The sequence below is a fragment of the Labeo rohita genome, chromosome 7 (assembly GCF_022985175.1).
Source record: "Labeo rohita strain BAU-BD-2019 chromosome 7, IGBB_LRoh.1.0, whole genome shotgun sequence".
Taxonomy (NCBI): Eukaryota; Metazoa; Chordata; class Actinopteri; order Cypriniformes; family Cyprinidae; genus Labeo; species Labeo rohita.
Genome location: NC_066875.1, coordinates 36,721,037 through 36,748,071, shown reverse-complemented (window position 1 = coordinate 36,748,071; position 27,035 = coordinate 36,721,037). Strand labels below are relative to the sequence as shown.

The 27,035-nt window shown below is 36.5% G+C and overlaps 1 protein-coding gene across 6 annotated transcripts in view; it reads right to left on the bottom strand.

The window, feature by feature from the left end:
* si:ch211-200p22.4 (phosphatidylinositol-binding clathrin assembly protein) overlaps positions 1-27,035 on the bottom strand; it is a 64,044-nt gene that overhangs the window by 20,035 nt on the left and 16,974 nt on the right. For 2 of the 6 annotated variants that reach the window (XM_051115442.1, XM_051115436.1), the window contains exons 3-12: positions 16,286-16,361; positions 16,090-16,192; positions 15,773-15,866; positions 14,369-14,480; positions 12,614-12,720; positions 10,460-10,501; positions 9,974-9,994; positions 6,660-6,745; positions 5,239-5,374; positions 2,099-2,232 (exon numbers count right to left, since the gene is read on the bottom strand). In XM_051115442.1, coding sequence (XP_050971399.1) covers positions 2,099-2,232; positions 5,239-5,374; positions 6,660-6,745; positions 9,974-9,994; positions 10,460-10,501; positions 12,614-12,720; positions 14,369-14,480; positions 15,773-15,866; positions 16,090-16,192; positions 16,286-16,361 — 911 coding nt within the window. The remainder of the gene's footprint in view (positions 1-2,098; positions 2,233-5,238; positions 5,375-6,659; positions 6,746-9,973; positions 9,995-10,459; positions 10,502-12,613; positions 12,721-14,368; positions 14,481-15,772; positions 15,867-16,089; positions 16,193-16,285; positions 16,362-27,035) is intronic. The other 4 variants (XM_051115437.1, XM_051115438.1, XM_051115439.1 and 1 more) reach the window with 4 other exon arrangements.

Here is a 27,035-nt window from a genome sequence, read left to right as displayed (position 1 = left end):
ACCAAAAAAAACCTAACAATAAAACACAAAAACATGATAACATAAAAAACATAACTTTTGAACATTTAAAAAATGCAGTTATCTGTTTTTGCAAATAAACTCTTTATACATTTCATAATATAACTGGTTTTACTGTATTTTCTATCAAATAAATGCAGCCTTTGTGAGATGAGTCGCAATTTATAAAGATGGAAACTTCATATAGGTAAGAAATTGCATATTCAGGAGCTGGTTTTCAACCCTTTCCCTGTGAATTTTATAAATATTAAATAAATTATATTTCTCTGCAATGATGTAATAACAGCAGTTTTTGCCATTAAACCAACATGCTTCACTTTATCGCAAGCTTCACACAAGCTTGCGTGTCCTCTCTCTTGTTAATTTATTAGAATTTTTTTTTTAAATAAATATCATCTTGGTGCTACTTTATTTCACTAAAGAATTCTACAACTGGGATTTTGCTGGAAAAAAATCCATGACAGATGTTGTCCATGCTGGGAAATAACGGCCGCTCGACGTTAATTACTTGAGTATACACTGAGAATAAACAGAAATTATGGTCCACTAGTGTGGCGCTAATATTGTTATCTTTATAGTTATCGTTCTTGGAGTGAATGGGCCTTAACAGACTTCCTTCAAAAGTATTTTAAAAATTAAATAATTTACCAGCCACAAACTTTTGAACAATAGTGTGCACAGCGCAGTTGCTCCCTCCTAGTTTGAGAAATTAGGAACTAGATCATTGTACAATGTCTGGTAGAACTTAGTCGAAAGCAACCGGATAGTGATTTTTATTGTTTTCAAGATGTTGCACCACCAGGCCAAGTGGCTTCATCAGCTCGAGAAAGGGAGTGAATCGAAACAGCAGGTATTGATGGGTCTGTTCTTTTTCTGTAGACGTCGACATCTAGTACTCCTGCCTCTCTCACACATAGTGTATAGCATAGTCTAAATATGCTGTTTTTCAGTCTTTGTGTGTTCTATAAAGGCTTTGAAGGGTTTAAAGAGGAATCTGAAGCAGAGAGGCTGGGGTTTTTTCCCTTTAAAAAGTCCAGTGATCCTTTCCAATTTGTCTATGCAGGCCACATTAAGAGATACCAGTGAGCCCACTGCACACTGTGGTTTGGTCTTTTTAAAGGGATAGTTCACCCAAAAATGAAAATGTTGTCATTAATTACTCACTCTTATGTCGTTCCAAACCTGTAAGACTTTCGTTCATCTTTAAAACACATGTTAAGATATTTTTTGATTAAATCTGAGAGTGTAATGTCATGAAGCTATTTCATCAAAAATATCTTAATTTGTGTTCCGAAGGTGAACAAAGGTCTTGGGGTTTTGAAACTACATGAGGGCGAGTAATCAACGATAAAACTCTCATTTTTGGGGAACTATCCCTTTAAAACATCTCAGTTCTAAAAGACGAAAAAAGGATTTTTCCATTTTCACCAATGGCACATTTGGATTACATCACTGAGAAGCTCAGAGTCCAGAAAAAGGGCAAACACCTCAAAAAAAAAAAGCATTAAAAACCAGGCAGGGTGAAAAGATTGGGTCATGACCGTCCGTTCACTTTTTACAACAATCAACCTGTTGTTAGAGTTGCATCACCCAAAACAACCATGAGATTCATGATGCCAAAAGGGGTATAAAACCTGCAAATAACCCAACAATAAAGTTCTACCAGACATCTTTTAAATTGTTTCACAATTTAACTGCGTAATATTGTACACTACTTACGGTGGCAATCTCTTTATAAATAGAAAACTAACATATTTTATATTTCTGAATGTGATTATGTTATAAAACATGATCTGAGAAGATTATGAAAACTGAAAAAAAAATTTTTAAAAAAAAAATGAAAAGGCAATGTGACTTTTTATAAGTTCATATTACAAATGTCACAATTTTGAATTTAAACACTGCCACAGAAATATACTGAACATCTCTTTCTAAAATTTCATGTCCTTTTTAAATTGATTTAAATCCCCAAATTCCAGACTTTTGGATCATACGGTGTATCATATATTGTAGATATACTGATCTTTGTATTACTGAATGGTATAATATGTACTGCAGTTATATACAGTATGTTAGTGACCTGTTTGTTGAGGGTGGGCTTGTGGTGTTGGTGAACAGGTCCATGCCCGCAGTGTGGTTGTTGGCACTACCCATAGACTGTGTGCTGGGAGAGGCAGAGGGGGTCTGCATGCCGATCTCCTTAAGACGCTGGTTCTACCCAAATCACAAAACACAGTAAGAAAACATTTACAGACAATGTGAAGCATGTAAAGACTGGGCTGCTCAACTCATTCCTCCTGCAATGGTCACTGTAGAGCAGGACAGCATAGAGCATTTCCTTCAGTAATCAGACAGATTACAGCCATTCAGGCAGCTGAAGTGCCAGTCAGCTACAGCTCAGATCTGCTGTCTGTGTGTGCGTCTGTGTGTATGTGTATTGTGAGTGTACAAGTGTACAAGATCAAGTCAGAAAAAATCACCCAGGTTACACTTCCTTTGAAAGAAACTAGCAGACTCAAAAGCATCAACTACTGGAGCAGCCTAACCCAACCATATGAAAAAAAAAAACAAGAAAAGTCAATAAATCGTCAGCATGTAGAGCTATTTCAAGCTATGAAAGTTACTAGAAATGACAAACCAAAACCCAGTCATGTCTGGTCTGAAGTATGGCCACTAGGCTTAGACCAACACTGTGTACATTTTTATTCTTTTATATGTGAGCAGCTCATGCTCCGGTAACTCTTTTCACTATGACAGCATTTAAAAAAAAAAATTTTTTAAAAAAATCTAAGACTACGAGAATAAAGCCGTAATATTTAAAGTATAAAATTGTAATATTTCGAGAATAAAGTCAAAATATTTAAAAAAATGTAAGAATAAAGTCGAAATGTTTCAAGAATGAAGTCAAAATCACAAGAATTAATTTGTAGCAATTACAAGATTAAAGTTATAATATTTTGAGAGCATATTCTAGCCTATTCTGCATACAAATGGCCCGGACTGGGAGCACCAGGAGATATTCCAAAGTCTAAGCTTTCAAAATCTGACAGAAATACAAACAATATGCCTATTACAATAAAGTGTTTTTCACGCGCTCTAATGTGGCATGACAGATCACTGTATTCGCCTCAGTTTAATCGGTATGTGAATGAACCATCTTTCCAATTACAATGAGACATTTGTTTCATTACGTTAGGCTATACTGTTTTTCTTTTTATTCCTTTTGATGTTCCTTCATGTTTATATTGTGCTATAAACTTGAAATAAAGTGGAAATTTATCATTTGTATTTCGTGATAAAACGGACAGAATTTGAATGCTGAGCTGTGTTATATTAAAAGCAACAAAGCACCAAATTATTGTGATTACTAGGTAGCGGGCATGCTACAAATAATGATTGGAAGACGTTAAATATTATTTCCAATCATTTCCTGTATTATACCGTGAATAAAACAGCTTACGAATAGTCACTTACATACCTCAGAAAAGACATCAATATAACTTATTTTTTTATTTATGTTAGCTGGTGGATTTTTCACAAAGAAAGTGTAATTTAATGTAACGAATGTCTTTTAATCGAAAAGACAATTGATTCACATGAATACAGCGTTCTATCCCGCCATATTAAAGAGAAGCACATTATTGCAAGACACATTGTTTGTATTTCGCTATAAAAATGACAGGTTTCTGAAAGCTGAGACTTTGTTTTTTTTTTATATCAAAAGTACCAAAAGCACAAAGCTTATTGCTATTATTGGTTGGCTGGCACACTACAAATATGCCTAATGAATGCAATCAAAGACATTAAATATTATTTCCAAGCATACTGTCCCTGCAAGTATAACACATGGTATGATTTTTGCTAATAATCCCACATATATTCAAATAAATTACAGTGGCCTGGCACTCTCTGCGCTCTCAATCCGGGCCATTTGCATGTGCAGGCTATACTCTCAAAATATTAGAACTTTAATTGCTACAATTTAATTCTCGAAACATTTCGACTTTATTTTTGGAATTTCAACTTTATTTTTTGGAAGTTAAACTTTTTTCTCGTAATTTTTAGATTTGTTATTTTTTTAACATGGCACTAAAATGGCATCATGGTTCGCAGTTAACGCTGCTCTACACAAACATATCTCTAAATGCACTCTGAGTCTGGGTCACTAAGAACATGCATCTGGGAATACAACATGCATCAACCATCTTCCCATTCTTATGTTGAGAATCACAGTTAAACCGACTGTTGTCAACAAAAGAAAAGCTACAAGAGCTACCTGTAGATTTCTGCCAAAATGAAAGAATGATAGTTTACCATTTGAAAATGAATCAAGACAGCCATATTATTATTATTATTAATATTATTATTATTATTATTATTATAAAAAAATCACAACATTTTGGGCCAAACTGTGCAGCCCTACAAACCAGCAAACCTGAAGTTTTTTTATTTGCTTTAAACTGCATTTTGAATTTCTAATCAGAAAAATCACAATTCGATCTTTTTTCTCAAACTGTGCAGCCCTAGATTCTAGTTTCTAAAGAAAGAGGAAGTAGGTTGCGACATGGCAAGGTTTTATGTCCTTTGCAACAACAAGAAAATGTATGAAGAAAAGAAAACACAGAAAGAGAAAGTGACAGCACCCTAAAACTCTGTGCGTGCCCCTCCAGGAGTGAGACAACAATCACAAAAAAAACACCAGTTCAATTTCACACAAACTTATCCGAACATGGACTGTGTAAATACTTTGATGTTGGACTTTGAAATTGCTTTGAATGTTTGAACTATTCAGATACACAGTCACGGTGCATCTAGGGACACATTCCTCACCACTGACGTTCCTGTCATTCAGTTTGTGTGTGTGTGTTGGTGTGAGCGTTTGTGCTCCACAAGGTATGACAGCACATCCTGATGGGGCAGAGAAGTTTGATTAACCCCACTGACCACTTACTGCTACAGGCTAATCATTGAAGATACAAGGGCGTATTGTGTAAACACACATACACTTGTATGTGTAGAACAAAATGTTCCCAGAACAGCAGCTTCAATCCTGCCTAATCTCAGCTGCAAATAACTTCTCTGGCATATGCCTTTACTCTACGTACTCTCTATTTTCTACATAGAACCAGGGGGAAAACAGCTAACAAGTCTACACTCAAACTTAATTAGCAACTAGAACATGTCCATTCACAGAACATAATGGGATAGAATGTAACCCACCTTGAGAGCTTGCAGACGGGCTTGCTCCTCCTCCAGGGCCTGTTGTTTCTCCTTCTCGTCCATCCTGCTGGATGAGAAGGAGAAGGACATGCCCGTGTTGGACAGGGACGACACCGCATTGGACAGAGTGTTGGCTCTACAAAGGAAAACACAGATACACACCGAAGTGAGATTTCCCTATCAGTTCTTTATTTAAGACCTGATTAATTTAACACAATTAATTGTTCACAAGCCAAAAAAAAGTAATATCTTACAGGATGTGGCTATATATAAAAATCTCTTGCTAATGGTTTGTTATTGCTGTTTCAAGTGCTTCAACATATGGCTTGTGAAATAAAGTGCTGTTAAGAGGTTTTGTATACAGAATATACAGTAACTTGCATTTTTACTTCAATTAACACTTTTATTAAGCAAAGATGCTTTAAAATCGATCAATAAAAACATTTCTAATGTTACAAAAGATTTCCATTTCCGCTAAATGCTGTTCTTCTGAACTTTCTGTTCATTAATGAAACCTGAAAAAAAAAAAATTCTACTTAGCTTTTTTTACCAAATAAAAATAATAAATGTTTTTTGAGCAGCAAATCAAAATAATTGGAATGATTTCTGAAGGATCATGTGACTGAAGTAATGATGCTAAAAATTCAGCTTTCAAATAATAATTCAAAATAATAATTTCAAAACATATTCAATTTTTTGTGTACTTTGGTTTAAATAAATGCAGACTTGGTGAGCAGAAGAGACTTCTTTGAAAAACATAAAATCATACTGTTAAGAAACTTTTGACCCTCACATGAGATGATTGAGATATCATTAGCCTAATAAAAGATGTTATATTTGACACAAAATGATCACCAAAAGTTAAATTTAGTACAGTCCGTTTAAAAACGTAAATTTACTGATTAATATGGCAAACATGGAAGATCAACTATCTTGCTTGCTTGATAGTTGAGAACTGGGGCTTGTTGCATAAAGGGGTTAGACAAGTCTTAAGTTAGTCAGCCAAATTTTTCTTCATGTCTGGTTCTAATGTTTTAAATTCAGTTACAAAAAAAAAATGTAGATTAGTCTAAGTTGAATCCAAAAAATAAGACTGATTACCCTTTGGTTAACTGCTAGTTGGTCAGACTAGTACTTAAAACACTGTCTTAACATAGAGGCTAAGTTTATGCAACTGGCCCCAGGCGTCATTGGTAGACAGTCTGTTTACACAATACCTGATGAGCTCTATGTATGTGTGTTTATTTGAATAAAAGCCTAAAATAAATATGTTCATCATGTGATGAATTTTCTTTCTTTTTTAGAAGACGTGGATTAAACCACTCAGTTACAATGGATGGACAAAAATGACTTCATAGATGCATGCTCAACAGGGCCTTACGGTGTGATGCTGAATTGTTTGGATCTGTAGGATTTCGTACCTGTTGTCGGCAGAGAGCTCCTTGGTTTTCTTTCCCTCCAGAGAGGCCAGGTGCTGCTCAAGAGCCTCCAGGAGACTGCTGGGAGCCTGCAGGAAAAAGAGACAAGTCAAGAACTCAATAAGAACATACAAAACCAGTTTAAAGAGTACACACTCACACGGTCAATCCACCTGAGTTTCAGCAAATAATAACAGGAGCATGCTTTAAGCTTTTAGTAAGAGACGTACAGGCAAAAGATAAACAAGCACAGAAAACGAGAGAGAAAGAGTACAAATTCAAAAGAGAGGAAGTGACATGCACACTGGAAGATCCAAACCTCAAGCGCATGACAGACCCATGAGGTCACTGATATATCAGACTCCATTTTGGACCATGACATTAAACTCTTCATACTGGCTTTTGGAACTAGTACTTTAGGGTTTCTTCAAGAACGTCTTGCGTTGAGACGCAAATCTAGGTAAAATCTTCCTCTGAGCCCTTTATACCAATCTAGGATTTGTTTCTGATGAAAAGAATTATCTTGACACTTACAAGAAGCAGCCTTACACAGATCCCAGATCAGCAAACACAGGATGTCTATGTTAGCACCTAAGAGCACACACACCCCGTGCTGCTTTATTCAAATGAGAGCAAATGTTAGCACAAGCTCAAAGCTCATGGTTGGTGAAAAGAGCAGGTGCTTTGTGCCAAGTTTCCACAACAGGCATCCCGTGTATAAAAAAAAAAAAAAAAAAAAAAGAAAAAAACTGCTCTTATGGACTAAGGGTAAGGTAAGCTCTTCGACTGAGCCTAGCTGGCAGCGCTGGCCAACATGTCTGGATCTGATCTAGGTTGGCTTTTTCTCCACATCGCTGAGAAGGCAGATTGGGTCTAATCCATTCCACAGAAAACAGAAGCCAAAAGAGAGAAAAAACACATATGCAGCAGTCTACAATTCAAATAGAACTAAAAATGAACTTTCGGCTAAGCGGGGAAATGTATTACTTCCACCGCAGCGAGATAAAAAAGAAAGATGAAAGTGTAACAGTTTTTAATTTGCTTCTTTCCTGTCTGATTTGATTTCCTCTGAGAAGACACGGCACGAACAGGCTTTTGATTAAATGACTACATTATAGATGTGCGTGCGGCTACGCAAAGGACAAAGCGAGGTTACATTAATACTTCATCACAATACTACAAACGTAGGGCCGCTGGGGCAGTTTTCTCACATAAATGAGAAACAGGGCATCGGGTAAAACATATAGCTCTCACAAGAGCTCCACCTTCGCCAACTTTGATGGTCAGGGGGTTTGCAAGCATGAAGCCGTCATGCAACCCAGCAGGAGATTTGCTTTTATGCTGATCTGAGCTAATGATTTGAACAAACCATAAAGAGACAACTGCACATCTGGTCTCGGATCAGCAGAAAAAGCATTGTACAGCCATGCCTGCAAAGTGACAGGGCAAAGGATGGCAGTTTGGGCCACATTCAATCAGTTAGCCTGGTTTTAAAAAGATGAATCCGCTGATGCAGTCAAAAAGAATCTAGGGCTGGGAGATATAGCCAAAAAAAATTACCTCAATATTTACTTTTTAAAGATACAGTTAAAGTCAATAGTTTACATACACCTTGTACAATCTGCAAAATGGTTATTTTACCAAAATAAGAGGGATCATACAAAATGCATGTTTTTTTTGTTTTGTTTTTTTTTAAATACTGACCTGATTAAGATGTTAAAAAAAGACATTTACATAGTCCACAAGAGAAAATAATAGTTGGATTTATGACTGTTGAAAAAAAAATGACCGTTTTACATGAACTGAAACTGAACTGAAGTTTACATAAACTTGTGATAGTTGTTCATGAGTCCCTTGTTTGTCCTAAACAGTTAAACTGCCCACTGCTCTTCAGAAAAATCCTTCAGGTCCCACAAATTATTTGGTTTTTCAGCATTTTTGTGTATTTGGTCCCTTTTCAGCAACGACTGTATGATTTTGAGATCCATCTTTTCACACTGAGGACAACTGAGAGACTTATATGCAACTATTACAGAAGGTTCAAACGCTCACTGATTCTTAAGAAGGAAAAACGATGCATTAAGAGCCAGGGGTGAAAACTTTTGAACAGAACGAAGATGTGTACATTTTTCTTATTTTGCCTAAATATCTTTTTTTTTTTTTTTTTTTTTTTTTTTTTAGTACTGCCCTTTAGACGCTACAGAAGATACATACTTGTTTCCCAGAAGACAAAATAAGTAAAATTTACCCTGATCTTCACATTCAAAAAGTTTTCACCCCCGGCTCTTAATGCATCATGTTTCCTTCTGAAGTATCATCGAGCGTTTGAACCTTCTGTAATAGTTGCATATGAGTTCCTCAGTTGTCCTTAGTGTGAAAAGATGGGTCTCAAAATCATAGTCATTGATGGAAAGGGTTCAAATACACAAAAATGCTGAAAAACCAAAGAATTTGTGGGACCTTCAGGATTTTTCTGAAGAACAACAGGCAGTTTAACTGTTCAGGACCAATAATGACTTATGAACAACTATCACAAAACAAACAAAAAAAAACTGTGGATCATTCAGGTAACAACAGTATTAAGAATCAAGTGTATGAAAAGTTTTGAAAGTTATTATTTACATCTTGTGGACTATATGTAAACGTCTTTCATCTGAATTATCTTATTCAGGTCAGTACTAAATAAAAAAAAAATAATAACAGGAATTTTGTACAATCCAGCTTATTTTGGTAAATAATTAACCTCTTGCAGATTGGGTGTATGTAAACTTTTGGCTTCAACTGTATTTGATCTCAACATAGACAGTATTTGCTAAAATGGCTTTTAATTTATTTAATAATCATTTTAACTAGAACAAGATTCAGACTCAAAATACAGTAAAAAGTAGTTCAAAAATCAATAAATAAAGCATTTTTTTAAAATGTTTTTCATTAAATGAATGGACTGATATTTATGTATTTATATATTATATAATTAAATACAATATTGTTCTACTATTTATTTATAAATAAAACTAAAATATTTTTTTCATTCCAATATTACTATATGGAACAAAACAACAATATACGTTATTAAATTAAATTTTTTTTACAATCTTAAAATACTTCTGTACTTACAGCATAGTGAGTGCAAACTGGCCTTCTGGCACAGGTTTCTAATAAATTGGATGGCCAAATAAAACTGACCACAGTATTAACGATGCTGGCTAATTTTTGACATAAAAAGATTGAATATGTTGTAAATATTTGATATATCACCCAGCACTAGTAGCACAGGTTACGTCAAATACAAGCAGTGCATATAACCCACCACCTACAAGGTAAGATCCTCTAGTCGTCTGAAAGGAACAATAAACAATGTGTTATCGAAGAGGAATAAACCTCTCATTCAATATAATGTGTTAACCCCACTCTGTAATGTCAACAATCAAACATTAGACGATACCCAGTGCAACTCCACAGTCATACTAAACTGAAGTAGTTCGATCATCACTAAACACACATTTGAGAGGGAACCAGACAGAGATAGGAGTGTTTAGTAACTTCTGTCAAGCTCTACCACAAGTTTTGAAGCTATTAATATTAATAGACTTTTTAACAGGAGAGAGAACAGGAGACAAGACGTCTAAAAAACAGTGAGCATGGGTACAAAAACAGCACGTAAGACAACAAGAGAGAGGACGAGGACAGGTGGAACACAGAGAGAAAAGGAGGAAGGGAGAGCGGTGGTATGATGGACGATAGCAGCAGCATAGTGAGGAAGTAGAGGAGGAACAGAAAGTGGAGATGAAATGTACACTGACCTGAGTGAGATCTGGGATGTCACCCTGATCAATCCCAACTTGCTGTGTCATAAACAAAACAAAACAAAGGTAAACGGTAAACAAACAAACGAGGGGAGGGGGGAGGAATCAGAAAAAGAACAAAACATAATGGATCATTACCTCATGCAGTGACTAAAAATGGAAAAAAAACGAAAAAAAAAAAAAAGAGGTGTGTGGCATGCCGAGAGCCACGGAGGAGCAATGAGAACGGACACAGACACTGATAATGTCTCACACGGCTGACTGTGAGGTGTGGAGTGGTTAACATTCAAAAACAGTTTTTACAAACAATGACTTTTAAATGAGACCCGGTGTGGGGGGGTAAAGAAAATTAGACAAGAATCTCACATGGTGATAGACATTGTTCTCAGAGACTCGTTGTCAAATTAAATCCCTGAGATATTTGATGCATCAGAAAAGGAGCCAGCCTGAAATTAAAGCCAGACAGTCTAACGCCTGGTTGGATGGACGGAGAGGGGAAGTGAGAGAAAGGCGGCGGCAGCAGCACGGGAATTCATCAGTGTCAAAGAGAGAGGAGGGAGTGAGAGTCCTATTAGCACCAAACAGATATACATTTGGGCCAGAAGGAGAGAGAGACTTTAAGGTCTCACGCCATGTGAATCCACAGTAGGAATGACAGCCGTCAACGGCCACGGCAAAAATAACAGGAGAGAAACATCTCTTTCCACACTGTATAAAGCAGTCTTAGTGAGATATACTCTCTCTGTAGGGTTCCCACACTTTGGACCAGTAACTTTCAATGGATTTTCCATAACTTATCCAGTCATTCATGATTACTGTTTAAAGATTTTTTTTAGATCATTGTGGAGATTGCTGGGGGTTAATTTTCACATGTACAGTACCATTCAAAAATATGGGGTCAGTCTGATTTTTTTAATGTTTTTAAAAGAAGATGTGAAAAATTATTACAACTTATAACTGTTTTCTATTTTAATATATTTTTAAAATGTAATTTAATACATTCTTAATTTATAGTAATATATTTAAAATTGTATTTATTTCTGTGATGCAAAGATGAATTTTCAGCAGCAATTATTCCTGTCTTCAAGGTCACATGATCCTTCAGAAATCATTCTAATATGCTGATTTGGTGCTCAAGAAAGCTTTGTTGAAAGCTTTGTAGAAGAACAGCATTTAATTGAAATAAAATGTGTTTTTTTTTTTTTTCTAGCAATAATTTGCAAACATATTTTAGTAACATTATAAATCTATTTACTGTCACTTTTGATACATTTATAGTCTCTCTTGAATAAAAGTATCATTAAAAAAAAATCTTACTAACCCCAAACTTGTGAATGGTAGTGTATGTCAGGTAATATGTAAGTTAGGAAACTTAAACAATTGTACTTGGTATTCCAATGTACCAAATGAGACCCTCAATCAACAGATTGATGTTATAATGCTAATTTTAATCTCTTTTTAGCCATTGCAAATTTTTTACGAGCTGTTACAAAAAAACTAAAACAGAGGTCAGTTTACCTTTCAATTCAATTCAATTCAATTCAAACAAAGGACGAAACTCCTAACATGTATATGTTTATGGGCACAGTCCATGAGGACTGTGAAATGCATTGCAGTGCCAGAACACTAAATGTGACCCTGGACCACGTAAGTAGCACGGGTATATTTGTAGCAATAGCTACATGATATGGCTCAAAATGATCAATTTTTCAGATTTTCTCAATATCTTAATTTTTTTGCACCCTCAGATTCCAGATTTTCAAAATGCCAAATATTGTCCTATCATAACAAAGCATACATCTATGTTATATACATGTTATATATACATACAAAATTATTCAGCTTTCAGATGATGTATGTAAATCTCAATTTCAAAAAATTGACCCTTATGGCTAGTTTTGTGGTCCAAGGTCACAAATAGATGGCATCCATGCATGCATCAATCCAGTGAATATGAATGCCAGAGTATTGTAGGATGAAGAGATATGAGAGAGAGAGAGAGAGAGAGAGAGAGAGAGAGAGAGAGAGAGAGAGAGAGAGAGAGAGAGAGAGCAATTGTGGGAGCAGAGAGATCCTTAAACAGCCTGTCTAATCTCAATCCTGTCGTATCAAAACACTGTGCGTGTGTGTGTGCGCGCATTACATTGGTACCTCAGCCACTTTAAGAAACTCTGACAGCTTGGTCATCCTGTACAGAAACTTTTTATAGATGTCCAGAGCATCTTTACACTGGTTTTTCTTCATATCAAAGTATTTCTCTGAAACGAGAGGACAAAAAAAGAGAGAGAGAGGAAGAGCAGAACGATTAGCAGAGCAACTCAAACAGATAAAGACTGCAATTACCCATCAGAGGACTGTCAAAACACTCTGGGCTGTCTGACAGAGACAGGGGCATATAAAAGCTGCTGTAATGGTTGACGCTCAAGGACAGCTAGCACTCTAAAGCATTTTCAGACTATCAACCTAAATGGGCGTATGAGACCTAAAAAAAAATATAGTAATAAAACAATAAAAATCATGGAAAAATGAATGACTTAATGACTGAATAATTTGAGCTCAGAGTAAAAACCAGCAATTGCTGTAGAGGAATTAAAGCCTTGTTTCTGCTAGACTATTAAGGGGGTCACACACTGGATGCGAAGTGCAACGTCAGGACAAAGATACGACGAAGCGCAAGTATACGCACACAGTGTTGTTCTGATTGTGTGAGCACAAAGTCAACTACTGATGAGACTCAAGAACAAGACTGAAAGGGATAGTTCACCCAAAAATGAAAATTCTATGTTGTTCCAAACCCATAAAACCTTCAGTTCATCTGAACACAAATTAAGATATTTTTGATGAAACCCAACAGCTTTCTGACCCTGCATAGACAGCAATGCAACTGACATGTTCAAGGCCCAGAAAAGTAGTACGACATTTACAAAATAGTCCATAAAACTTAATTTATGGAGCTACGAGAATACTTTATGCGCATAGAAAACAAAAAAATGACTTTAACAATTTCTTCTCTTGAGGAGAGTACCACAACATGGAGTATTTTAATCAATGTCCACATTACCTTTCTGCACCTTGAACGTGGAAGTTGCACTGCTGTCTATGCAGGGTCAGAAACCTCTCAGATTTCATCAAGAACATCTTAATTTGAATTAAGAAGATGAACAAAGGACTTATGGCTTTGGGACAACATGAGGGTGAGTAACTAATGACAGAATTTTCATTTTTGGGTTAACTAACCCTTTAACCACAGATAACCAGACGGAGTTGCTTCGGTAATATTTGTTTGCTTGCTTATAATAAAGGGCTATGCCAGCAACAGTGGCTATATTTAGAGAAAGAAACAAGTGAAAAATAGTGAAAGTAAATAACTAAACTAATATAAACAAAACAAATAAAATCAAACGTATCAAATGTTTTTTTTTAAGTTAAACTTTCATAAATCTAAAACTAAATTTGGCCTCACTTCATCATAATCTTTTCACAAAAATCAAACGAAAAAGTTACAAGCTAAAGTTAGAAGCATCAAATATGATTCAGAGATACTGGGCTCTGGAACAAATTGTATAATGTAGGATCTTCATCCATTAACAAAACTTGTGGGTTAGTCTGGAGTGAGCTATTTGACCACAGATGTACATAATACGATCCCAACAATTTTCAAAATACACACGATTTCTACCAACAACAGGGTTGATTTAATAACATTTATTTGTACTACAGTAATGCAGTTCTTTTTAAATACACGTATCTCAGACTAGTGATTAATATGTATAACGTATAGAAAGACCCGAGCTCTTGTGGTTCAACTGCACTGTTCTTTGCTCAGAAAGCAGTAAGACGTAACCCCTAAAGCAGAGTGTGAGAGTAGGATGCTCTCCAGAGTGAGAGGGAGTGGATTACTCTTACCCAGCAGGTTGATAACACCCTCATTATAGGCAGCAAACAGACGGATGGAGTCTTTGAAGAGCAGCATGAAGGCAGTGTTGATCACTCCGTTAGTCAGCTCATTAGGGTTAGCCTACGGACACACACCCACACATCCACAGGAGAGAGTACATATCATACCAAATAGCTTAGATTGAATCAACATCAATGTTGTTCTGTTAAAATATGGTTTTCCAACCTGGGGCTTCGAGGTCACCAAACTTACTTGATTTTAAGGGTACTGATTATCACTTCAACCACAGGCGCAATCAAATAATCGGCACTACAAACCGACAAATCTTTTCAAAATGAATTACTTTCGTTAAAAGAAATGGATAAGGGAAATGTTCTTGCATTTCATCGGTCAAACTACAGATAAAAGCCTGGGGTCAGTAAGACTTTTTTTTTTTCACCATGAATGAAGACATTTAAAATATAACGACTTAAAGATTTCATACAAACGCTGTTATTTTGAACTTTCTATTAGTCAAAGCATTCTGAAAAGAATGCAAATAATGAAACCGCATCAAGGTTTATACAAAAATTACGTTTTTACACAAAAAGAAATGCTACTGAGCACCAGATCAGCATTTCTGAAGAATCATGTGACACTGAAAACTAAAGTGATAACTACTAAAAACGTAGCTTTGCCATCACAGAAATAAATGAAATTTTAAAATGTATTAAAATAGAAAACAGTTATTTTAAATGTTAATAATATTTCACAATATTACAGTTTTAACAGCATTTTTTATCAAATAAACGCAGCCATGGTGAGCATAAGAGACGAAAAAATCATACAGACCCCAAAATTATGGTAGTATATAAATGAAACTTATTAACGATGACTTTCACCTCAATAACCTCCAAATTTGCTGCTTATTAATATTTGGTAAGGCAGCTGTTATGTTTAGGTATGGAGTAAAGGTCATGGCGCACTGCGTTTGAAAGTTTTGCACTTTAAATATATAAGACCTCACATTGTGTCAATCACGTTTGTACACTTTCGTCCGTCATAAAAAAGTTCAGATCGCGTTCAATTTTCTGCATTTTCACAACCGTAGCAAGCATTTTGATAGGAAAGGATAACAAAAAAAATGAAAAAACACATACGAAAATTATGGAGTCAGTGTGCAATGGCCTTTAGATTGAGGGATCCAAAATATGTTCATGCAGAATAAGGCATTAATAAGTGCTTTAAAAGTATTAATAAACAGCCAGTATGCTAGCAATATGCATGAGAAGTGGTTTTTTTAACTGGAGGTTGTGAAGCATGCATCAAGTAAAAAAAAAAAGACAGGAAAAAACTGTTTTATTAAAATAAATAGATTTGATTTGAATAATTTGTAGGTTTTAAAGCATACATGTACGTTCTCCATCACAAACCTGGAAATCCAGCAGCGCGTCCAGCTGGTTTTGAATGATAGGCAACGTTTTGATCAGCTTCTCTGTGTTCATGGTGCGCATGACTCCATCAATACTGCACAACAAACAGATAAACAAACAATCAGAAATCGCCACTTACTCGCAATCTTAATTAGCGCTTAAAAAAAATCAGCTACTTAATCAGCTTTTAAAAACAACTTAATTATCGGAGTAATGAGCTAGCCTGATTAGATTGTGTCCTGCTGAGACAATGTGTTTGAACACAATCTTGACTCTAGGCTGACAATATTACAGAGGCAGAACTGAGGTTTACCCACCCTCTCTTCATCTTGGTAAAGTCCACAGCCACCAGCCTATAGGAAAGGGCTTTTTCATTTAGATATCTGCTGTACCGCCTGATGAACGTGGACATGTCATAGCCTGAGGGACAGAACGAGGGATTTATCATCACTGTGCATACAGTATGTGTACAATGCTTTAAAGACACAAAAGGTGTTCATGTTTCTTACATACCTTGCAATGCACCCTTATCAAGGAAATTGTTCAGATTGAAGAGCGTGTTTCTTGAGGCCAGATACTGAATGAAACGCTGCGGGTACAGAGAAGAGATAATCAAAATGCTGACACAAAAATACAAGTCATACACTGGATGTGATTCTGCAGCTCTTAATCTGTCAGAATGCGAGAGCGACTTCATCCCTGATGTGTGGAAACTCCCCCGCTGCTGAATTTGCAGTACACTGTGTGAAACCTAGACCGGTGTACAAGACCAGACTCCTCTAAGTTCTCTTTGAGCTGCCAAATATGTCTGCTGCAGCTCCCCTCCTCCGTCCAGCCCCGTCCCACCCGGCTCACACAGATGTGGGTTGAAGAAAAAAAAGCAAAAAGCAGCACACAGCATTCTGGGTGCTGTTGAGAACAGACATGATGGGAGTTTTGGGAATGCAGGAGATTTACACTACTACTAGGATGCATTCTGACCTCATTCATGCATATGGTGGACAAACAGAAAGTAAAACTCTCGAATGTTTGGTTTAGCTATACACAGACCTTAAAAACAACAAAAATGAAGCAAGTGGCTAAATCTCATTTAGTGACTATATCACATCTGCCCACTGACCCGCTAATCAACCACAGGGTTAAAAATCGTGATGTAACTGAAGTATAGACATATATTTTCTACCATATTGTGATGCACATTTGCATGAAACATTAAAAAAAATAATAATAAAACTAGGATGGAGGCGCTGTTATATCTATCCAGTGTTGATTAAATTGAGGCTTGCAGTTGACTGAAAGAAAAGGACAGGATTTTAAGTAAATAACATCACAATAGAGAAATGTGACCCTGGACCTTAAAACCTGGGTCTTAAAACTGGTCTCAAACCCAGTTTTAAAACCAGTCATGGGTTTATTTGTAGCAATAGCCAAAAATACATTGTATGGGTCAAAATTATTGATTTTTCTTTTATGCCAAAAGTCCACTTCCAGAACAAAAATTTACAGATAATGTACTCAAACCCTTGTCATCCAAGATCATGTCTTTCTTTCTTCAGTTGTAAAGAAATGATGTTTTTTGAGGAAAACATTTCAGGATTTTTCTCCATATAAAGGACTGCTATGGTGCCCTGAGTTTGAACTTCCAAAATGCAGTTTAAATGCGGCTTCAAACGATCCCAAATGTGGTTGTAAACAGCCGAGGAAGAAGGGTCTTATCTAGCGATTATTTTCGATTAAAAGTACAATTTAAATCTCAAATGCTCGTCTTGTCTTGCTCTCCCTGAACTCTGTGTATTCTGTGTAAGCTGCATTTAAACTGCATTTTGAAAGTTCAAACACGGGGGACCATTAAAGTCCACTATATGGAGAAAAATCCTGAAATGTTTTCCTCAAAAAACAATTTTTTTACCACTGAAAGACATGAACATCTTGGGTGACAAGGGGGTGAGTACATTATCTGTAAATTTTTGTTCTGGAAGTGGACTTCTCCTTTAAGTAAAGATCATGTTCCATGAAGATATTTTGTAAATTTCCTACCATAAACATATCAAAATGGAATTTTTGATTAGTAATATGCATTGCTAAGAACTTCATTTGGACAACTTTGAAGGCGATTTTCTCAATATCTTGATTCTTGATTTTTTTTTTTTTGCACCCTCAGATACCAGATATTCAAACAGTTGTATCACAGCCAAATATTGTCCTATCCATACATCAATGGAAAGCTTATTTATTCAGCTTTTAGATGGTGTATAAATCTCAATTTTAAAGAATTTACCCTTATGACTGGTTTAGTGGTCCAGGGTCACAAATATGTAGCTTCACCAGATGATCAAGTTACGATTTAAGTAAAAATTATGAGGTCAAAAAAATAAATAAATAAATAAAAGTAAAAAATGCACGTACGCATGGATGAATCATGAAACATGCATTTAGAAAATAGGTTGGGTGACTTAATTTCATCCTTGCTTTAGATTTTACGGATTATGTGCATCTTGAACACACATTTTAAAGTGATGCTCCGCCCACTACTTACTCAACCTTATGCAGTCCCAGATATATATGACTTACTTGATGAACACAAACAAAGATATTTAGAAAATAATTCATCACTGTGAGGTGGGTCCCTCAAAGCTGATGCATCACAACATGCTGGCATTTACGTCACACAAATTCATGTATGACAGCCATCCAGAAGCAATGGTTTATAGTTTAAAATGTTTTAAATAGACGGTGCCAATAGCCTCATGGTTAGTGCGCATACAGCGCATCTGTGCTCACGGCGACCCGAGTTCAATTCAGACCCGAGGTCTTTTGCCGATCCCGCTCCCCTTTCTTCACCCATTGCTTTCCTGTCTGCTCTCTACTATCCTGTCAAATAAAGGCCCAAAAAGACCCAAAAATATAACTTAAAGTTTAACATATTAGTATTTTTCTCACGCACACTTTAGACTTCAACAGACATTGATTTATCAACTGGGGTTGTAGGGATTACTGTCATGGTTTTTGAAAAGTCAACTTTCAAGGCCTCTTTAGTTAAAGGGGGGGATCTAATGTTATTTCATGCACTTCTGACATATTCACTGCTAAAGAGTTGGCTTCTTACGCTGAACATGACCAAAGTCTCAAAAAATGAGTTGGACACATAACGGAGTATGACACGCCTCCAGAAGCTCGACTGTTTTCAGAGTGAAGTGGTACAGCTGTCTCTGTCTTTCAGAAATCTGATTAAACTAAAGACTCTTCGGAGATATGAAGGATGCAATACTACTCTATAGGTACTTAAGATTAACATGAGACTGGCAGAAACAGTGTGTTTTATGTCCCCTTTAATTACCTTTTATTTTATTACTTTTCTAAAAATCTGTTCGTGTTCCACAGAAATAATTAACTGGGACAGCACATCTGGGACACCAAGAGGGTGAGTAAATGATAAGAGAATTTTCATTTTTGGGTGGAGTATTGCTTTAATTACAAGTGCAAACAGCCTGTACCTATTTGCACCACACTATAGGCTGGTACGTCAACAAATGATTACGGAGTAGACCTGAATAGAAAAAATTGGTTTTCCTAGAAACTGTATTTGTCAATGTCATTTATAAGACACTACAAAATTATCAGTCCCACACTGAGTCTATACCGGAATGCAGTAAGTGTAACCTTGATCTTATTTCATAAATCGGTACACCAGAGAAAAGGAGTCAGCAGGAAACGGTTTTTACGTACTGGGATGGAGCCTTAGGCTTGTTTCACCCCAGGGGAGAACCAGCATGTGGACCTGGTGACAGGCCCTGCGGTCAGGCAAAATCTGCTTGGCACAGAGGAATAAAATAGTCCTGGCAGAGGCCATTTTCAGCCTGTGGCAAAAGTATTCAAAGGTCGAGAGTCACTGAAATCACAGAAGGTTCCTAAAATGCATCTGAAGGAACAGGAGGCTTAAAAAAATGCCGCATTCCTAGAGCTCTGCTTAAGTCGGCGGATCAAGAATGGTGATCCACTGAACAGTAGGCTGACAGTCTGGTGTGTGTATATATGGAAAGAGGCCACCCACCCTTGAAAGATCAATGATCTCTGATCTCAAAGGAGCTCCTGGTGCCTGGAGTGGCCTTGGTCATGTGATTAAGGCTTTGCATGAGGTTCCTCATTCTCTTTTAGAATTTTCCAACATAGGCTCATTGGAAATATGTGCTTCTATATACATTTCCGCGATACTGAAAAAAAAAAAACATACTTATATGTATGAATCATTCCAGTTTTCAGTTGGAATGAACACTAGAGGCAGTAAAACTCCAACACGACAGAGCATTAACCTTTAGCGACACTCCCTGGATATTTGAATTCTGCAGTCTCGCAATACGTACCTCAAGCAGTGTAACAAAAATGCAGCAATACGTGCCTGTACCGTACCACAGCCACGTATTGTTTTAGCGCCACTCTCTAGACCAGGGGTGCCCAAACCTGTTCCTGGAGATCGACTTTCCTGCAGAGTTTAGTTCCAACCCTAATCAAACACACCTGTCTGTAATTATCAAGTGCTCCTTGAGATCCTAATTAGCTGGTTCAGGTGTATTTGGTCAGGGTTGGAGCTGAACTCTGCAGGAAAGTCGATCTCCAGGACCAGGGTTGAGCACCCCTGCTCTAGACATTTCACTTTGAAACTGCCGCAAAACACACAGTAAGGGATATAATTACAGTGGTGCAGAAATGTATATAGAGTCACGTATTTTTATGAGCCTGGGTTGGAATTTTCACTGGAAACAATTATAAAAATATTTTATAACAAATATTTCTATTGTAAAAAAAAAAAAAAAAAAAAAAAAAGCATCAATATTCTCTGTAAAGCTTATTTGCGACAATATTATTTGCAGCTCTAGAGCAATACATTGATATTCATTTGAAAACCTTTACCTACAGGTTATAAATCAGCACAGTATACAGGGTTGAAGGTCTAAATTGCAGTTTTAATACAGCTTCAAAGGGCTCTACATGATCCCAGCCAAGGAATAAGGGTCTTGTCTAGTGAAATGATTTTAAAAAATTATAATAATTTATATACTTTTTAACCACAAATGCTCATCTTGCACTAGCTTGACTTCACACATTACGTAATCACGTTGAAAAAGTCACGCTTGATGTAAGTGAAAGTAGCAACACCCAGTGTTTACAAAGCAAACATGTAAAGAAAGTCAAACGCCCTTTACAAAAAAAAAAAAAAAAAAAAAAAAAGGTAAAACAACGTTGGACAATTTTGAAGTAGAAAGAGAAAACAAGTTTTTCACCCTACCCTACCTTTTTGAACCAAAGTACCCAGACTAAAAACTAGCCACGCATGAGGTAGTACAAGACGAGCATTTGTGGTTTAAAAAAAAAAAAAAAAAAAAAAAAAGGTATATCATATTTTGTTTTTTTATAAAATTATCAATCGTTTCACTAGATAAGACCCCCTTACTGTTCGGCTAGGATTGTGTAGAGCTGAACTGAAACTGCATTTTCGATGTTCAACCTGTTAGCCACCATTGAGGTCCACTATATGGTAAAAATTGTGGAATGTTTTTTTTCAAAAACAATTTCTTTTCAACTCTCAAAAAGAAAATGTCGAAATTGTTTATTCTTTAGGTGAACTAATCCTTTAATATTTTAGGAAGGGAATTCCTTTCAAATTTTGGAGGTCCTTGGCATAAAAAAAAAAAAAAAAAAAAAAGTAAAAATCCCTGATCTAACAGTGTGTTCACAATCATTCTCAAAGAAAACTACTGACATGCCTCTGCTTTGCACCGGTGCCTCAAATACCGGTGTAAAATCCTTAGGGATCAGACGAGAAGAGGAGTGAGGCGTACCACATTCAGACCATGACGAAAATCCCCAGGATGGCAGCTGTGCAGAGCATGAGCTAGCTCTCTCTGGCACCGTGGCTTAACCTTGGAGAGAAACCTCGTGGAAAATGCATGGGCAAGCCAGTGTGTACCAAACAGCAGAGAATATTGCTCCATTCCAGAGCGTAGATCAATACGGATTACTAATTCAGTGGAGTCTGCAAATCCACATTCACTCGCCTGCACCTCTGCATGAAATCCTCAATCTCTCTGCGTTTTTTTTACGTAGCTGAAGTTATTCAAAATGGATGTCAGAAGACAGGATGACAAATATAGATTGATAGGCCAGGAAGGGTCCGGCATTCTCTTCTTAGCAAATAATTAATGCGAGAACAAACCTCAAGTAGTGTCAGAGCGAAGCGTCATTTATTATTAAGGCAGGAGGCTCTTTGGCAGGGAGCTTTCTTTCCCAAAGAGAGCAGCTTCTATTAACACGGCAGCTCAGGCTGAGGGAAGATATCAGCAATCTGGGAACAGAGATTGCTCATGTTTTAGACACTGATTTTGTTTGTGCGCTCAGGAACTGATCCAGAAGCAGCACTGGAACAGCTATGCAAAACGTGTATGTGTGCATGTTGGTGCGCAAGAGCGCTAACCCTGCAGGGAACATGTGTAAATAGGCTGCATGATGATGCCCTGATAATGTGCCGGCTGCTGGTCTTCGCTCTCTCTCGATCCATACATGTTCTGAGGTTTCTATGGATACGGCCTGAGCAATTACCACGGTTAGAAAAAAATAAAGGCTTAAAGAAAAACGGCGAGCGCAAAAAGATGATGACAGGATGCGAAAGGAGGCACATTGTTCGATAGCGATTATTTTCAAACACAAAACCCACTCTGTTTGTAAAGCAGAGAGCTGGAAACACATCTGATTCAGAGCTAAAATGACCGCAGCAGAACGCAAAACAGAAATGCGTGACCAAACCAAAATACACTATAAAGCTGATGTTTCATGCTCACAAAATCTCACCATTAAAAAAACATTAAAATAACAAATACAAATCAATAAAATATAAAACGGCCCTCCCGCACACCAGTGTGGGAAACAGCTTTTTATAGCAATACGGAAAAGTGACAAAGCATTATGAGGAACTGTGTAGGAGCCCCATGTCACTTCCACTAAGTCTACTACCACAGAAAAAGTCAATGGTCCAATCCAACAAGGTGAGTCACCAATTCCCACACGTAGTTTATCTGTACTCCCCACTTATGAATTACTGATTACCGAGCAGCAGCTGTTTGTTTTCTGCCCAGATTTGCCATTCCTGCCTGCAGGGTGGAGAAGGAAAAGTCATCAGGGAGTGAGAGAATGTTTCATAAAGGTAATAATTACCTTACCTAGCGCACATCACTCACAAACAGCATCTATTATGCAAACAGATCCCACACAGGAGAGACCTGAACTCAGAGTCAGCACACGGCCAGAATGTTAAACAGCCCCTTTCACAGCTATGTCAGAAAAGCCTTCGAACATGAAACGGCATCCGTTTTTCCTGACGTATTTCTACATTTTACAGGATACTTGATAGATAAATGTTTGTATGTATAAATTCATATTATAAGATATAGTCACTTGACTGTTTTCTTTAAAAAGAATACAAGTTTAAAAAAAGAAGCAATGTCTTGCACTCAATTACATGTTCTTTTCAATTATGAAACAAAGAAAGATTTTGCCTGACACAACTGCATAGATTACACATTGCACATTCTGGTCTTATATATAGCAACAAATTAATTTAAACCATCACACAGCGAGGCTGAATTGCAGCTTATTTCTGTATTCAGAAGGCTACTATATGAAGGCTGTTGTGTGTAGAGAATCCAAGAGTATGTGCTGAGCACCTGTGTTCACGCTCACAGAGCAAAAGGCATTTTCAAGACTGACATTTACATGGATTTATTAAAAACACATCTTTAAATGCTGAAAGTCTTTGGTGGTCTTGTGTTGACATTAATCTTCTGTGTTAACTATCAGCGAGATTTCAGAAAGGCTGCATTAATTACAGCAATAGCCTGAAACAATGCCTACAGCTATTTGGCTATTGATTAACATCCAGGAGCCTGTGTGGCCTATGTGACATCTGCTGTACAAGAAAGACGCTTCAGATGTGAAAGTTAATTAAATTTCGATGAAACATTACAAAGTCCATTTTTTTCATCTTTGGACTAACATGCACTGCATAATAAAACCAGAAACATCTCTACAGTTAATTTTGATTTTCTATAGACACAGCTGCATGAGACAACGAGTAGATCAACCAAAGCAAAATAATTTATTGTTTTTTAGTTGGTGCTTTAACAAGTAATATAATTTCCTGAGAGAAGTTAAATCAATTTAATAAAATATGTTTAAGAGACACTGGACTCTTGCATGAGAAGCACAGCAGTGGATCTTCATTTGAAATTAAGAACTTGTGTGTGATTCTAGACCATCCTATTCAGCATTGTGTATATATGATACGATCCCAGCGATTACTAAAAAACACAAAAATACATAACATTGATAGCTAGTGGTTGAAATGAGTATTGCAGTCCAAATTCAAAATATGGTTTCTCTTGCCTCGTCCTCAGACTCCACTAGGGCTGCAAAATGATTAACTGCATTCAAAATAAAAGTTTGTTTACATACTATATGTGTGTGTGCACTGTGTATATTTTTGTATATATAAATACACACATGTATACATTAAGGAAATATATGTTAGATTTATATAAAAAATAGTTATTACAGTTCTAAGCTGATGAGTTGATTTATCCACATTATAATATGCCTCTGGTCGAAGAGCTTTTTAGTTTACTTTTAAGTCTCTAACTCTGTTTGTTTGCTTGCTTTCATGACTGCATTACGCTGTGTTTTCCACCAACTGGCAACCCGGACTGTGGAAATATTATTGGATAAACTGTCAGTGGGCAGGATCACACAGACCAAAACAAAAACATACATTCCGACACGGAATGCACATTTTCAAAGTAAAATAACTGGTTGTACTGGTTGTGTTTTTCGGAGAAACAAGTATGTGAACTTAACATGTTCCCTAAATATCTGCAAATGGATTATGGTGTTTTTATGCTTTAGCGAAGTCAAAAAATTTCAGCACCTTTAAAATAGGGCTGTCAACGTTTACATGTTCACGCACGCGATTAATTTTACAATCCTTAACGCGTTAAAATTATGTCACAATTATTCGTCCAAACATCTCTGCTCCTCAACAATTAATGCCAAATTAGTGCACAATTACTATTCTAAATCTTTTAACTTTATTTCCTCTTTTCGGCGATCATATCATTTTAAGCTGCTAAACTCTAGGAAAGTTTTCAGTTCAATGATTGAATGCATTCAAACAATCAGTCCAAAACAGCGCTAATGTAAAGAAAACCAGGATGATTACATCAGAAATGGCGGAGAGAATGGAGACATTGCATTTTTAGTAAATTATTCATTGCAGTGTGTTTCACTTGAAAACATGAGCTACATCATATTCTGTGACTGTTTCTGAAGTGTGTGAGACTTCACACGTCGCGCTGAGTAAAATACAGAAGTCAAAAAAAAAAAAAAAATTCACACCTCTGTATGGCCACATCCACACTGCAAGTTTCAGGAGTGACAACCGCATTTAAATGCGGTAGTGAGTCCCGGAAATTATCATTCCATGTGTGTACAGAACAGCAGTCACTCCCGCATTTGTAAGCATAACATTTTGGTGTCTTGTAGTAGTGAATAGGAATTTAGCCATTTGGTATCTGCAATTTTTTGGCTAAAAGACTCTTTTTGTCCATCGATTTTAACTGAACTACCACTGATAGACATGCTGTGTTTTGTTTATGCTCAGGAGTGCTGTCTTGCAGTGTTGAAATATCCTCATATTTACAAGCGCTTTTAGGTATGTGGTTTGGTCTTAGCTAATAAAGCTAGGCACTTTATGGAGTTAACAAAGTGGACTGTTAAGGATGAGATATATTATTTTTTGGGGGTTATAAAAAAAAGCATTTGGGTGTTTTAGTGTTTTTCGTGCTTGTCTTTGTTTGTTGTTTTTTCTATGAAGATCTAGCAACACTAACACTTTTACAGCAGGGCTCATGAGCGCTACTAGCCCCGTGTCAAAATGTGCTACAGTTAAGACTTCTTTCACGTTATTTTCTTGCATCTCACATACAGACAAAGACATTTCTGATGCGCGCTTAAATGTCATTAACAACTAGTTGCTTAGTTCAGTTCCGTACACACTGCATAGATTTTCTGTAAATGCGATTGTCACTATCTGTATTTTTCAGTAGTTAATGTGGTTATTGATTGCGGTTGTCACTCCCATATTTTAAGATTGCAATCAAGGTAAAGACAATTGCGGTGACGTACAGGAGTTGTACAGTATGCACGCGTGAGTCTGTTACACTGATGCATGTATGAGCACACTGTTTTTATGCACAGGCACAGACATTTCCATACATTCGCATTGTTTCCACACATTCAGTATAATTATTTAGATTTGTCATGTGTATGCTGAAGTGTTTAGTAATTCTGAATGGATCACTGTACTGTATTATGTATATAAGCAATTAGCTCAAGGCAGTTGGTTTAGAGGTTTTTGGCATATCCATGTGGTCCTGTTCGGTATCGTAACATGAGTTGTCTAAAATGTAAAAAAGTTCTTTGTTGTTGCACTGTACACATACAATTCGATTTTTTTCAGTATTTTTTCGTGCATAAATGTATCAATTATATAAACTCCTTATATCATTTGGTTCTTTGGTGCACTTTTGAAGTCTCCAAGTGTCCATGTATTCTTGAAAAAAATCTTGCAGAAATCACAGATTTGTGAGAATCACCCTTAAATCTTTTGGTTTAATTTGCTGGATACAGCAAATTACAAAATTAACGTGTTAAACAAGATAAATGTGGTATGCTTAATTTCATCTAGTCTACAATTGTGATTAATCACATGTGATTAATCCGATTAAAACTTTTAATCTATTGACAGCCATAATTTAAAATTATTTACTGTTAATGACAAATGTTCTTCAATGTTTATAGCACATTCAATCTTAATCCCATTCAATCTTCTGGTTAGTGTATTTCTGAATATGAACAAGTGTTTGCTTTGATTCAACTCAAATAGTATTGACAGAGAAGTTAATGATGAAACCAAAAAGACATAAGTTCTTAAATTTCTCAGCAGACTGAGGCAGGTTTCTTTAAATAAAATCAGCAGGGAGTTATTTATCTTTATTAAACAAGACTTTATCTGAGCCTCCAGCATTAACAAGATTTAATGAACTTCCCTCACGTACACACACACAAACTCTATCTCAAGTATTAGCTCACTCGCCCACTCAGTCTTCCCTCTGTATCCGCAACAAACCATTTTAGATGGACAGCAGGGGCAGTGGTGTCC